The sequence below is a fragment of the Phasianus colchicus genome, chromosome 8, assembly GCF_987193195.1.
Source record: "Phasianus colchicus chromosome 8, bPhaCol1.hap1.1, whole genome shotgun sequence".
Taxonomy (NCBI): Eukaryota; Metazoa; Chordata; class Aves; order Galliformes; family Phasianidae; genus Phasianus; species Phasianus colchicus.
The window spans coordinates 4,476,508-4,492,111 of NC_143443.1; the positions used below are offsets into that span (position 1 = coordinate 4,476,508).

The following is a 15,604-nucleotide window of genomic DNA, read 5'->3' on the forward strand; positions in this document are numbered from 1 at the left end:
TACTGAGCTCTAATTGCTTCCTAAGCAGGACCTGCTGTCTGCCAACCAAGTACACCCTGCTCAGAGCTGAGGGGCTGACCTGAAAAGCTTAGTTACTGTTTTGGAAATGAGATATAACTGCAAAGACACCAACTGAATTAGACAGCACAGTGCAAGTGAGAGGACAGCGTTACACTGAGAGCTGTGATTGGGTTTGCTGCAGTACAAGTGTTTTCCCTTCCTCTTTACCCCCTACCCCGTGAGTTAAATTTTTCCAGTGCTAGGCTTATGGGATGGGACCTTTGTTGCTGCAGGCCAGCAGACCGTGTTTTCTTAGGGTGACTCTCTCAAAGAACCATGACTTTTTTCTGTTTGGTTTACCTTATTAGCTTTCACTCGGAATAATTTTTATGGGGATTTTTCATTCTCCAGTTGAAAAACTGTGGTGGGACTCAACAACTCTTTGATACATCTCGTTGTTGTGAGTGTATTAATAGCATAAACATGCGATGTTCTAGTTTGGGTTGTGTCCATGTCTAATACCATAGAAGCATTAAAGTTTAAACAAGACTAAGCTCAAGAAAGTTGACCAACTTGTGTTAACCTCTGACATTGGTGACATAGGTCGGAATTTCATATATCAGCTATCAATTTGAAAAAAAAAATTGGAGTGCTGCCCTTTCTATCCGGCTTCTCAAATCTTTGATAAATTGTGCTGAACCATGGAGGCATTTTGGGCTCCAGTGTAATTGTGCATACAACAGCTGTAGCACAGAAGGCAAAAGGAGAGCCTGAGGTAATCTTGCTCGGTAGCATTGCTATGCTGCTAGGCAAAAAATCACTGATGTGACTTCTTCTGAAGGCTAAGAGGTGTTGCAGAGTGCAGAATTAACCCTAGGGAAGTGATATAATGACAGATCACTCTATAGTCTGCATCTATGGACTGCTCTCTCTGGATTAGTTTCCATCCCTCTTCTTTCCCTATTGTCAGTGCCATCTATCTTTGGGATTGTCTATTTTTTCTGCAGAGGATGGAGTTTTAAGGGGGCTGTGGCATTGCCCCATAGAAATACCAATCTTGAACCAGTAAAGAGGTGATAAGCATACAGAATAAGTTCATAGTCCAAAAAAACATTGCTAGCTCAATCTGGAGAAGGAAGGCCTGGAAAACATTCACTCATCTTTATTCCCTGTGATGCTTTGCAATGAACAGCAGCTTCAGGGGAATGATCTGCTGATCATTCTGATCCCTCTGCAGATCACGCTGTAGACTTCGAGCCTTAAGAGTTTGTCCTGAGTCCCAGCTTGTTTTAGCCCTTAGAGGGAGCCACAGACTTGAATATGGAAGTGGAGGAGAAAGACACGTTTTGTTACATCCCATCTCTGATGGAGGAGGTGGGGAAGGGATAATTCTCAGTCGCTTATTTCTAGTTTTTAATTGGCAGCAATATGCATACCAAACGCAAGACCGGTTTGTTGTGGTGAGTGGACTAATGTACTTAATTTTCTAGTGACAGGTTTGTTCGTGTTCAGAAGGCCTCATACAAAAAAGATTAATTTTACCTTTCCCGTGTCACAGTCAGCTCCTTCCTGCACTATTCAGTTCCAGCTTCTTCTCTTCTCGTTTTGATGCTGACGCAGTGGGACTTGAAAAATATAGGTACTGTGCACTGCTTCATCTTGGACGGGGGGGGGGGGAAATAAGGGGGAAGAAAAATGTGTTAAAAAAGGTACAAAACACACACTACAGAGTTCAGCCACATTTTTTTCTTTATGCTTTCTTTCACAATTTCATTCCTTTCTTTATGGACGGAGGTGTATTACTCCTGCACTTCTCTTCGTAGTATGTAGGTTATAGCTGAATATTTTTATGTAAATGACATGGCTAAAGTAGGTTAGGTAGCTGTGTTATAAAATCTGAAAGAAAATGCTCTTCTGCTGGTTCAGCATTCATCAGCATTGCCAGTGAGCTGTTCAGCCCAGGGAATAGAGGATGCATGTGCTTGGAAGAAAATGGATGAAGAGATGAAAAAGCCCTGGCCAATTAAACACTTTACCCTTTTCTTGAAAATGGGGCTAAAACATCTTTGTGTGCTTCTTCTTCTTCCTTACTTCCCCAGCAGGTGAATTCTAGTGACAGTGCTGAGCATTGTTTAGCCAGAAAGATGTTATACCAGAGGCTGTGTGTCTAGTCCCACAAGATGCTGTTAAAGATTAAAGGAATCTCCAGTCTTAAATTTTAAATAGCTCTGAGCTCCTTTCTGGACTAATACTAATTAGAGCATCAAGTGGTATGGAAGTTATAATAGGGTAACAACTGCCAACAAAGATCTGCTCTGATAGTTATCTTCTATTTTGTTCATAGGTTTTTTGAGATGTAATCCTTGTGTAATTATTTTAGCTTAGTTTGGAGTGTTGCGGTAGGGGTAACCAAGGTGAAAGGGTAATGGAGGAGTCATTGTCCATATAAATTTCTCAGAAAGGCTGGGGCGATGAAGAATGCCCACAGTCAGTCATCCTTTCTTCAGTTCTCCTTGCTCTTGCCAGTCATTAATTCATCTATATCGTAATCAGGTCTGAGACAGGATGGAAAGAGAAATTTTGTTTGTCAGTAGGAAGTTTAATTTCATGTTTTCTCTGAATAGCTGTCTTCTTCATTTGAATTGTCTGAATCTGCTGAGCCAGGCTATTTCTAACTGTGAACTAATCCTGGAAAAGGGAAAAGTTTTTAATACTGGATTTGGTGTCTCCTCAAGGTTGCCTTTTGAGTTTCAGACCTTGTAAGGTTTCTACATTTTCTCAGAAACCAGAAGAAAAGATTGAGGAAACTGGGCTTGTTTAGGTTGGAGAAGTGAAGGCTCTGGGGAGACCTCACTGTGGCCTTCCAGTACTTGAAAGGAGCATATAAACAGGAGGGGGAATGGCTGTTTACGAGGGTGGGTAGTGACAGGACAAGGGGGAATGGTTTTAAACTTAGCCAGTGGAGGTTTAGTTTACATACTAGGAGGATGTTTTTCACCCAGAGGGTGGTGAGGCACTGTTCACAGGTTGCCCAAGGAGGCTGTGGATGCCCCATCCCTGGAGGCATTCAAGGCCAGGCTGGATGTGGCTCTGGGCAGCCTGGTCTGCTGGTTGGCGACCCTGCACATAGCAGGGGGTTGGAACTAGATGAGCATCGTGGTCCTTTTCAACCCAGGCTATTCTGTGATAAGAACACATGGTGATTTCGTAAGGACAATTGAGACTTAGTTTACCAATTTGGATTATTTAAGATCTGTTAAACTATATAACAAGATCAGTATGTACTAGGCTAAAAATTCAAGGTTAGGTTTGCATAGGTGAATGTCTCACATACTGTCAACAGGTTCACTGAGGTAGTCAAGAGAGAAGCAGCCCTTGCATCACTTGAATAGAGTCAGACATCTCTCTTAGATGTTACTGTTAAGCAGTCTGTGAAAAGTCTACTTTTAATGATCATCCAGGGCTTAATGTGAGAAGAACATCAATGTCTAAAATGATTCCAATGGAGAAAAGAATTTCTGGAAAGATGATTCCAATGGAGAAAAGAATTTCTGGAAAGAGTATTGCTTAAAAATGTTCTCTTCAGGACATTCTACTTAGACGGAGTGTCAGGTTGATCAGCAAGACGCGGGCAACAAGGCAGCTTTGCTTCCTCTTCACCCTCTTACCTAGGGCGATAGAAGTCAGACTAAACTAGAGGAAGTTTAGTGGTTTAATTTCTGTACTTATAAAATAACACTTCCAATATGAACTTAAAAAAAAAAAACAACAAGCAACCCAGAGATTAATAAACTAATTCCACTCTTATTTGGTTAGTGTGTTAGTGTTCTCATATGTTTTGAGTTAATAATCTTCGGATAGTGGGTTATTCATGAAGTAGTTATTTCATCTCCTTGTTTTTGCTGTTTTTGTTGCGATTGATCATTAAACATTACCAGTAGCTGCAGAAAACTTATTTGTGTACTGTTTTGCATCTCCAGTCTCCATCCTGAGCTACTTCTGTAGCTGAATGCTGTTCAGAAACAGCTCTTGCTTCTTATCACGCTGAAGCGTACGTAATCCTTGATGAAGAGTTTGTTCTTTGCACTGTGATAGCTTGTGATCACAATTTGATTTTTGTTCTGCAAAGTCAAGTAAAATAAAATTGGAAAGATGACAAATGGTTAGAACAGCAAAACTGCTTGCCCTGAAGCCTTTACAAAGGCGAGTCTTTTTCAATTAGTGCCAAAATGTGAAGCCACAGTTTCAGTATAATTGAATAAAAGCAGAGAAAGGAAGGCCAAATCCCCCAGGCTCTCCTCTTTCTATACCTGACCAAGAAAAATAGAAGAAACAAATAGAAGCCAAGTGTTTCTTCCTCTAGGTATTTTCTTGCCAAATTCTATTTCTTTAAGGAAAACAAAAATGTACAAACAAACAAAAACCAAATAAAATTGTAGCATTTTGTTTTTATGAGACAAAATCTGAGCATAAGAGATAACCTGAAGCGCAGAGTGAACTGGACTCTGTACAGAGCAAACAGCTGAAGGCCTTGTTCGAGGAGAATCTTTAGATTTTGTGCTTTTACGTGAAACAGTCTCTTGAAATTTAATTTAGATCAGAAGTATTTTCTGCTTCAATTGTGATATTTTGTTTACTTCAAAGGAGTTTAACATGAGTTAACACAATAACAGTGTAAATTTTTGAATATGAGGACCGTGAAAGCCATGTAAGAGTTTAAGACATCTATAAAGCTATTTTCTTTGTGAGGAAGAATGTATCATATCATGCAGTTAAAAGATAGTGTTGTTAAAGGCAAACGGAGCTGGGACACAATTTCTTTCTAAGTAAACTCAGAATTCCTTGAGTGTTTGTTTTAACTTTGTGTGACTGCATATGAATGTCACTAAGGTAAGTGATACTCCACTTTGCAGCATAGACAGCTGCCACTGTAATTGGGAATTACCTGCATTAACAGGGGAAGAGAGGTCACTGACTGAATACAGGTGGTTAGTAGGTTGTGTTGAGACTGGTGAGTTTGTGTTCTTGCCTTCTAATCCTTCCATTTAATTTCTGGAACAAGGAAAACAGGGAAGAACCCTGAGGAGTAGGGGAAGGAGGAAGCAGACTCCAATTTTGTGTCCTTTCTGCTCAGGAATCGGTGCCAGGGGCCAGAGGAACTCTACAGGAAGGCACCTGCATGTGAATTTCCCTGGTTTGTTTCTCTGTGCAGGAGGAATGCATCATTTTGTGTTAAGTGTCTCTGTCTTGAGTACTGTCTTTGTAGCATCGTTGTGAGAAGATCTTAAGCTTTAGAACTTTTCATTTCTGGTTTGAGTGAGGGCAAGCACCAGGAATAATTAGTAACTCAATACTAATTCATTAAGTGAGCAGGCATCTTCTTGTCACCTGTTGTGTACGCCAGAAAGGAGCCATTGCTGGTGAGGGATGGGGTTAAGCATATTAGCAATAAGTGATAGTATCTAATTTGAAAAATGATACAGGTGTATGGTGGATGGATCATCTGTGTTTCTCTTCCCTTGCAGGCAATCTAGTGCTACTGCAAATTAGGTATCTTGCTTCTGAAAATCGTTAATGACAAGGAGTGGAAAAATAAGATGACTGCTCTGCCGTTCTGCTCCATGGCAGTTCCATTGCCCTGCTCTCAATGCCACGGGAGTGACACTCCTATCCCTCTGGCAACACAGCATGTGTCTTCCCTGTACAGTGTACCTTCTAGTGGTAGACCCTAAAAGAGATAGGTTGTGCAAATATCATGCAATGGGGTGCTACAGCCTGAGGTGTGTTCTTCATTTTGTTTAAACTCAGGATGGCCCCATCTTCTGTCTTCTTGGACAGTGCCCCCTCTCACGGCGTGATGCTGCTCCTTGGAGGAGTGGCCAGGGAAAGCTGGATGTGGAATTCAGTGTTTACTTTTCTCATCTAATTTAGTGGCTCTTGGCCCTGTTGCTGAAATATTATTTTCCAGACTATGGTAAAAACTCTGCTGAATAGCAGCGTTATATCTTTCTGCAGTCACAAAGAGGAAAGTGAATTGCCAGCAGGATGTGCATGGTCCACACGAACTGCTGAGAACTACCTCTTGTTTAATTAATATTAATTTACTATTTATAAAGTGATAACAAGATTCTTGCGGCTTTTATTACATCTGCTTTTAATTTTAAAGACATTTTAATCACTTGCATGACCATATTTGTCAGCACCAGGTAAATATGAGCTGATATGACCTACCCTGTTGAGACCAGTTAACAGGTTACACTGGGAAATAATATGCAAACTCATTTCTTCTCTCTTATCAGAAGAGATCAGTTCCCAAAGTGACATAGATATTGTTGGTGTAGGTGATACCTTAAACCATGACATCACTTTAAACCCCCAGGGCAACACCAGCACCCTTGGGAGTGTATTATCGCTTCAGCCGAAAGTCTCAGACTTTCATTATATTGAATTTCCTTCTACTCGAGGGAGCAAAAATGATGGGTGCAGTCAAGAATCCCTTATTTTTACCTGTTTGCAGTCAGGAACACTGAAGGGTCTTATTTCTTTTGGTCTTTTCATTTATTTCCTCATCATTCTCTATTCCTCCCCCCTCGTTTCACTCGACACCTGTCGCTACCTTTGGTGGATGAGATAAGCAGAGAACCCTGTCAGTGTAAGAGAAGAGGAACAGAATATGCCTGCAAGAAGAGCGACAGGGCGAGAAGAATCGAGGCTGTGCTGGGCTGGCAGATGAGGGAGAATTCCTTTGCTGCAGGTTGCTTTCTGGAGCGCTGTAGGTGGGATCTCCTCGCTGTAGCGAAGGTAGTTGGGAGCGAGTTTCTCTCTTCGCTTTTGGAGTAGTCATGCTGCAGCAAATTTTGCGTGATATGTATATCGACCCCGAGCTCCTGGCAGAGCTGAATGAAGAGCAAAAGCAAATCTTGTTCTACAAGATGAGAGAAGAGCAGCTGAGGCGCTGGAAGGAGAGGGAAGAAAAAGCACGAATGGAGGAGGCTATGCTGACAAAAACAGCAAGGCGCAAACAAAGTAAGCTTGTAACCTCCTCCTATGCTTGCTCTGGAGCTGGGGGAGATGGGCATGCAACTGGCTGTGATACAGCATTTCTGAAACAGATTACAAGGAAGCTTGCCAGCTGTCCCCATAGGCAAAACAGGCTTGGGCAGCAAAAACACTTTCCTGCTCTTTGTCTCTCAGGGCTGGTTCTTTCTCCAGGGAGTAGTTTAGCGTGGGAGCTAAGGGAGTTGTTTCAAAGTGACTCTTTCAGACAGAAATCACTGCTCCCATTTTCTCAGTGGTAACTGGAGATTACCAGGTCTCCCACTACTGAGGCTTTTTTCTTTGCCTGCCATCCCTTTACTTGCTCCTCAGTCAAGCAGAAGCCAGGCTTACCTATGCTGTTGAGGTTTCTTAACTTGGCACTAATTGTTTACATGTGACTGGATCAGAAGATAGATTTTTGAATTGGAGCTGCTTGGGAAGGGTTGACTACAAATAAGGTGTTATGTAAGAACAGCAACACCATGTGAGTTTAAATGTCCAGCTATACAGTTTCGAATAGATGACAGGAAATAGGACAAAAACAGAGAAATTGTGGGGAAAAACCCACAAAGATGTGTTTTCATGGAATATGTAGTGAAGCTGCAGAGCTCCATCCTCAGCCTGTTATGAATGTTGAATGTCTGTTGGCTTAGAAAGCAAATGAAATCATGGGGAAAAAAAAGAAAGAACTTGGTCAGTACTGAGTGTTTGATCTTGGGTTTGAGTGGTTTAGAATAAATAGAAATATTTCCTTCTTGTCCCTTTTGGGTAAGTGGCTTCCAACTCTTTCCTCATCTAGTGGATGCATGATAGAAAACAATTTTCTCATGAAAATGTAGCAGCCATTCCTCACTCAGCAAGGAGATGTCACAGAGATGTGTCAAACACTCCCTGTGAAATGCTAAAGATCTCATCCAGTCTTTAAATCAATTCAAGTCTGAACATTCAAAATCACTAATAATCCTGGGTAGCTGATTACAGCTGCAGTCACTATGTAAAGCGTTGCTCCTGTTAGCTCTTAGCCATAGCAGAAGGTTTTGCTTTGAGCACCTCAATGCAGATACGTTATTGGATTCAATTGTCAGACTTCTTAAAAAGTTCAGAGCAGCTGAACCTTACAAAGTAGTGGGTATATCCAATCAGATACTTAGCAATTCAAACACTGTGACTAAAGAAATGTATTTGAAAGCAAAAGTAGTTTTCAAGACTCACTTGAAAGCTAGGGCCTTTATAAAATGACTCCAGGGTAGGAAAAAATGGTAGCCTAGAAGTAAGTTGGGGAACATTAAGAACAGCCTATTTACCTATAGTGAGTTTGAAGTGTCCCCTCACAGATGACAAGATAAAAGTTGGGAAACCAAATTCTGTTTAATTTCTGTTTTCTTCATCTTAGTGTTCTTGCAGTGAATATCTCTCCTCTAAGAAAGATGGCATCAGGATCGCTTCTCTCATACAGCCCCGTAACTTTGTTCATCTCGATTGATTTGTAGCTGGAAAAAAATATTAAAAATGTCTTTCAGATCCTTAAACCAAAACAGCCGTTTATCATTGAGATAATCTGCATTATGCTCATTCTTTGGGAAAGACGAATGCAGCAAACTCTAGCTGCAAAAATATTTATGTGATGATTTGTCACAGTGTTGACATCTAAATTTCCATATATAAACTATGCATTAAACCTGTTCAGCTTCCTACTACAGGAGACTATTTTCTGGGTAATTAATTTTCTGATTTATAAAGAATTAGAGGAGGAGGAGAGGAGCAACACAGTAACTTGTAGACTGTGTTTGTACTGACAAAAATGTTCACATTCGCATAGAGTAAAATGTCACATCAACACCTTTCTATTTCACATTTTACAAAGACTGCTCTGAAAGTAGTGCCTCGTATTTTACTCTGTTGTCCCACAATGTCAGAGGCAGATGCTCATAATGTGGCAGTAGAGGTTGAAACTTCCCACCGATACCAGTTAGGTGTTGTTGCCACGAGACAGATGGCAGCAGAGGGGCAGTCTGACAGAATGGTGTCTGACATGGAAGGGCACACGTAGCAAAGATGTGTCATTCAATTCTTATGTGTGGAAAAAAATTGCAGTTGACATTAGTTGTCACCTGCTGAATACTTACGGAGACCAAACAATGGATGTGAGCACAGAGAGGCAGTGGGTTGTGCTTTTCATCAGTGTTACAGTGATGTGAAAGACGAGCCACATTTCATACACAGCTGTCACACCACCAAATGAAGAGCGTCTTGATCAGCTCGTCCATATGAATTGATAGATTATGATAAGAGAACTATGGATGGAGAGGGATATTGGCTTCAAGGCATTGGAAACCATGGTGGCAATACACAGGAAGAAAAAGAACACCATATGATGTCTGTGAGAACCTACTGAACTAATAGGAAGTTGCAGATAACAGTTGCCTGAATTATGTCATAAGAGATGATGAGATGTGCTGTTACTAGTATAAGCCACTGTCAAAACAGCAGTACGTGGAGTGGCTACATGGGTTCCCTGCTGAAGAAGTTCAACACACAGCCCTCAGTGGGTAAAGTCGTGTATTGTTTGGGATAGAAACAGGGTGATTCCTCTGGATTTCCTGAAACTCACTCAAACCATCAACTCTGACTGCTACATTGTGACCCTGACTAAGCTGAAAGCTTCGACTTCCAGAATGTGGCAGGAACAGAGGATGACCTTTCTCTTGCAGCGTGATGATGCCAGGCCCTATACTGGTTTGAAGACTGTGGAGCGCACTGCCAGTCTTGGCTGAACTGTACGACCATGCCTGCTGTATTGTCAGGATTTGGTGCCTTTGTGAGTTCAATCTGTCCGGGCTAATGAAAGTTGGACTGCATGGGCAACGTTTTCTTAGCAACAACGCCATAACCACAGCTGTGAAACAGTGGGTCACTTTGCTAGTGCGGATTTTTACAAGTGTGACAGATAGGCTCTTGTTTATTGCTGGTGAAAATCCATAACTAGTGATGCTGACTGTTGAAAAATAGTGTTGTGTAGCTGAGAATGTGCTCTCTCAAATAGCGTTATTCTGCTCCGTGTATCTGTTGTAGTTTCCACGGAAATGAATAGGAGGTATTACTTTTGGAGTGACCTATGTACCTTCTTAAATTAACAGTTTGAGTTATCCTTTTTGTTTGACTTAAGATAAAGCATACCATATCCAACAGAACTGTACCAGAGAACTGATCTTACAGTAGTTTTTGAGAGAGAACTATTGGAATTAGAGGTTGAGGAAGTCAGGCATTTGGTTCCACTGAAAATATATCTTAACTTTCATGATCTAATGTTTCTAATCTAATGGTTCTTCCACTTTTCTCATAGGTGGAATATTTACTTATGAAGTCCATACCCTGTCTCTTTGGGAGGGAGTAGAGTGAAACATTGCAAAAGGAATTGGTAATAGTAAGCATTTCTTTAAAAGTGTTCCAGAAAGTGCTTAGGCTTGAGCTGCAGTCCTATGCAACAACAGCTACAATTCTCTTCCAGTTCAAGAGGTCACCTTTTATTACTCTGCAAAATGAACAGCAAATCAGAAGGGGTGCATTTCTCAAAATTTTGCAATGACGGTGAATGCAATTTTGATTATTTTGCATTACCTTAATGTCTCTCCAGGAAGATCTGCTCCACGATCTTCCCAGGCACAGAGCTGAGGCTCACCAGCCTGTAGTTCCCTGGCTCTTCCTTTGTCTCTTTCTTTAAAATGGAAGCGATGGTACCAGGGGCTTCGCTTGGCAGCCATGACTTTTCAAATATGATTCAAGTTGGCTTGGCAACCACATCAGCAAGATATCTGTGAAAATGAGAGTGTTGATGTGAGGTGAAGAGTGGTTACACATACCTAAGAAGGTTTCTGCTCTCTAAGTGCAGGACTCAGAACTTACTGGAGAAGGCTTACAGGAGATGCCTTGTCTGCTGCAGGCTGCTGGAACCACTCCATTCTGGTTTGCTTGGGTGTCATCCACATCAGCTCTTGCTTGGAAGGTTTGAAGCAAAGCAAGCTGCACTGTGTAACTGACTTGCCATATAAGGCAAGATATGTATCTTGCAGAAACCACCAGCCCAGAGTTAGGGAAGAAAAAAGTGGCTCTCATAGGCCAAATAAAACGATTACCTTTGTTCTCGAGTTAAAACCACCCACAGGTTTAGGGAATGCTACTCTGTGTGATAACTTTTCAGTTGTTGTGGAAACTAACTAGCAAAGTCCCAAGGCCTACAATGATTTGTTTTTTTTTTTTGGTTTTTTTTTTATAGGGACACCAAAGGATAGAGATTGTCTTAGATGTCTTGTTAAATGCTACGATGCTTGATGTAAGTTGTTGAGAGAGTTTAGCAATAAAAACAGTATAGCATTCTACATGAAATCAGTCTCAGTCTTTGTGTCTGAAGAAAATAATATTAGCCTTCTTCAGTAACAGCTAAATCATACCTGCTTTTTCGTTTGAGTTGGTTGGTTTGTGTGTCTTGAGAAAAAGGTCACAATTGAGATTTATATCAGACTGAGCCAATGTTAAAGATAGTATTTCATTTTGAGCGTGAATGAAATGTTTCCGTGGTCTTCAACAGCTTAAAATTCCTCCCTTTTAAAAATATAAATCAATGTGTTAAAGGAATACTATAAAGGCGTCATTTCTTTGGGATGAAATATTTCCTTGAGCTGACAGTGAACTGCTCTGATGCTTTTACTGTTTCTACCAAGCCTGTGTTGGTACTTTCTCTAGAACGTATTGGTAGAATTTGAGCATTGCTTCGGGGTCCTCCCAAAATTACAGTATTTAATGAATTTATTCAAAGTTAAAGGAGTTATTTTGTAGCTTTTATTACGACTGATGGCTTGTACCAGAAGAACTTGAAAAAGGAACAGAGTTATTGGAATTTAGAGGTTGTCTTCTATTTATAAATTATTTCTCTGCTGAATCTTCCAAGGATATTTCTTCATTGTAATAAAAATAGGTTGCCTTTTCTCATTGTGCTAATAGCGCTAAGGGAAGCCTCTTCAAAAAGTCAGGATTCCTTTGGGATCTTCTCAGCGGACTGACAGGCAGCTTTGCAATTTGCAATGAAGTGCATTTATGTCATTAGGCAGGAGCCCTTTAACCAGTATAGTGGAGTTGGGACTAAGCGAAGAACGCTGCCAGTTTGGATTTTGACTCGTGCTATCCAAAGCTGTCAGAATACCTAACATGAGGTTTCAAAGCCTATTGAGCTCTAGGAAGCTGAAGAGCAGCCACGTGGGAAGTAAGACAGTGTGGGACTGCTGCTACTTATGCTGACATTTACTCATTCTGAACTGCAGCTCAGGATGTTCAGACAGCAGCTATTTGTAAACTCTGTTATTTACCTGTCTTTAACAAGCGTAGCTGGGAGAAAATTAGGTAGGTTTATCACAGCATGGCTAGAAAATAATTTCTCCATCTAAATGACATTTGTGTTGGAAAATCATTGGAGAATAGATGAAGCAATTTGAAAGCAAGTATTTCAAATGTCACAAATGGATAGTTGGAGGATAGATCACTGTTGCAGGTGAAGACCAGCGAGTGCATGTTTCAGTGTTTGCATTTAAGGGTGCCTGGATGTACACAGTGACATTCCTCTACATCTCTGTACTCAGGAATGTATTCCTCATTTGTAGTAAATCTTCTCCACGTCCTGGGCTTAGCTAAGGCTTGGCTAATGCTACAGAGGCTTGCTCCTGGCAGCATTCTTTGTCCTGTTTGCTGTATAGCTGGATACAGGTCTAACCAAAACTATCAGGCTTGAGTATTTCCAAAGTTTCTGGCTGTATGTGGTCTTGAATTCTGTCAAGTTTCATATTTGTTTTGAAGTCAGAGAGGACTGAAAATGTAACGAAAACATTCAAATAATTTTTATTAGGGATCTGAGCCAACTAATTTGAAATTGTTGGAAAAGCTTTGATGTAGTCTTCACAACATATATAGCAGCCTGTGATGCGATGCAATGTTTTTAGTATTAGATACCTCAGGGCAGAACTCAGCTGCTCGGGGTTCATGCCGAGTGTGGCTCTGTACTGAGCTGTGCTTAAACAGTGGCTTCTAAATGTTTCTAGCCCCAGCTTGAGGAAAGCAAACATCTCTGTCCGCCATGTGACCCAGATATGTACCAGATGGAACAAATCCAGAGGGACTTCTCTGCCCTCCTTGGATTAGCCCTTAAGTCTGTGCTTTTTAGTCTCATCCTCTGCCCTGCAGCTGACTTGGCTGTTTTGCAGAAAACATAAGAGCAGAATATTGCTAGCTACCTAGGTCTTATTTCAACCAAGGTTTCTCTTGCATGTGTGTTCTGAGAGGCTTCTGGGTTAATCGAGTCATTGGCAGGGAGACAATTGCTGTGTTCCTTTGCTGCCCGGTGCTGCTGAGCCTGCCGGGACACAGTGGTGGTAGACAGGCTTTCTTGTACACTGTTGTGCTCTGGTAATGATATGAGGTTGTGACTGGTTGCAAGCTCATGAATACTTGATATGGGAATAGAGCAGCACTGCAGCCAAGGGGAAAGTGAGGTTTGCCAAGCTAATTCTATATTTTCTTGCAATTTGTCCATGTTTTCAATGGAAGCACTGGGTTTTGAAGGCAGGATTTGGAAAAGATAGGAAAACTTGATGAGTTCAAGCGAGCGATGGGTTCAGTCAGACACTGATGATGGTTCGTTAACCTCCCAATGCACTTCTGTGCCGTGATGATGGAAAATCTCGCTGTAGTGGGATACCAGAGACTTTCCATCAGCCTTTGAAGTAGCCATGCGGACTTGCTGTAATTTATTCTGTAGTAGCAGGTAAACTTGGATGCTTTGTGATAGCTCTTAGTGAGAAATAAGCTTTGCATATAACTTTTACTGTGTATAAAAGATAATTGGGATTGGGAATCAGAAATTATAGTGTTTTTTTCTTTCTTTTTTTAAGGAATGGAAAATAAATGAATGCTGTTGATGCAAATGAGTTCATAAGCTTCTTCTCTGATCTCATGTGCATCTGCACTCTTATTCCATTTCTAATGAAAGGGACATAAAAATGGACTGATTTGAGCTTGCTGCTAAACTGTAATTCACAGAGTTACAGCAACGTCTTTAAGAATAAGCTCTGAATGTTACTTCCCAGTTGAAAGTGGGCAAAACATAAAATTAATAGGCATTAGGGTGCTTTGCCCAAGGAGCCAAGAAAATATTTGGGGCATACTGGATAGAGATCACTTAAGTGCTATTTTATTTTTCATTTGTTTGCAGTATTCAAACGTTGAAAATGTATTATCTGATATTGCAAACCCATTTACCTTTGAGTGTTATGCATGGATATTTTTGCCACATTTGTTAATTACCGAAGTCTTATTTGGGTAACTGTTTCCTCGCTTTATGTTTGCTCTCTTGCAGTCACTCTTCCTTTATTTAATCCTGCAGGGGTATATTGCAGCATAATTATTTCCATGGCAACAGGCTGTAATTCCATAAACATAAGATTGGGTTTGTTATATGATCAGAAAGCAGCTGGAGAGCCATGAAGGCTCATTTTTTCAGCAGTGTTGAGATCCCGCAACCCTTGCTGATAAATTAATGTAAACTAGCTGAATTTTCTTGCTCCCCCCTGCAAATCCTCCTTCAAATAGGAAGGCACACAACTCAGTGTCGGAATCAGACAGCGTCTAACGTGAAATGCTGGGGGGCTGCTTGAGAAGTTTAGAGTTTTTCCCCATTTTGTTACTGTTTCAAAGATTAGTTTGAAGCAACAGAGCTCTTAGAATGTATTCTTGGAAGAGATGCGTTCGTGGCCCTGTGACTGCTAGCAGGAGTGGACCACATAATTAATTGTAGTAGATCTGCAGTTTATTGTGGGATTATGTTACTTTCACTGCTTTCATCATTACCAAATGCTAAGTCGGAGCCTGAAGCAGTGATGGAGCACCTGGTGGGAAGGCAGGGCCAACCCAGGGGAGCTCAGGTGCACACAGGGTAGCTGAGTGACCTATCCACACCTTACAGACCTCATTTAAGGGTTGGCAGTAGAGGTGAGGGTTTCTTGTTGGAGATCTCTGCCTACCTGAGGTCTTCTGAAAGTAAGCAGCTTCTTTCTAACAGCTTGTAGCTGTTGTGTTTGAACAAATTCTTGCTTGTTGCAGCCTGGGACCTTGCTGCTGCGCTGTCATTGCTGTGCTTTCCCTTGTGTTACACCACCTAGTTATTCTATATGTATTTTTATGGATCTACAGATGTCAGTATTCAGGAAAGTGCATTCTGTCATTTTATAAGTCTTTCTGAAGCAGTCATAGAAACGTGGATTGTCTTTTCCCCTTAAAAACAAGGGAAATAGTGAGATGGATTTTAAAAAAGCTATTCATAAGATACTTACAGTGAGTAGGCACAAGAAACTGGTAGCTCAACATCCTCACCTTCATCTTTATCAACGTGTTTCTCTAGTATATGCCTGGTACCTCATAAAACTCTGAGCACAACCTTATGTACTCTGCTGACTATGAAAATGCAAGCGTCTACCTTAAAGTTGTAACAATTGTTTTTTCAGAAAGCCAAGGCTAAAATTTTATA

At 41.0% G+C, this 15,604-nt stretch overlaps 1 protein-coding gene across 2 annotated transcripts in view; it reads left to right on the forward strand.

The window, feature by feature from the left end:
• The first annotated feature begins 6,842 nt into the window (after positions 1–6,842).
• SH2D4B (SH2 domain containing 4B) overlaps positions 6,843–15,604 on the forward strand; it is a 68,237-nt gene continuing 59,475 nt past the window's right edge. For both annotated transcript variants that reach the window (XM_031602573.2, XM_090144610.1), the window contains exon 1: positions 6,843–7,026. In XM_031602573.2, coding sequence (XP_031458433.1) covers positions 6,843–7,026 — 184 coding nt within the window. The remainder of the gene's footprint in view (positions 7,027–15,604) is intronic.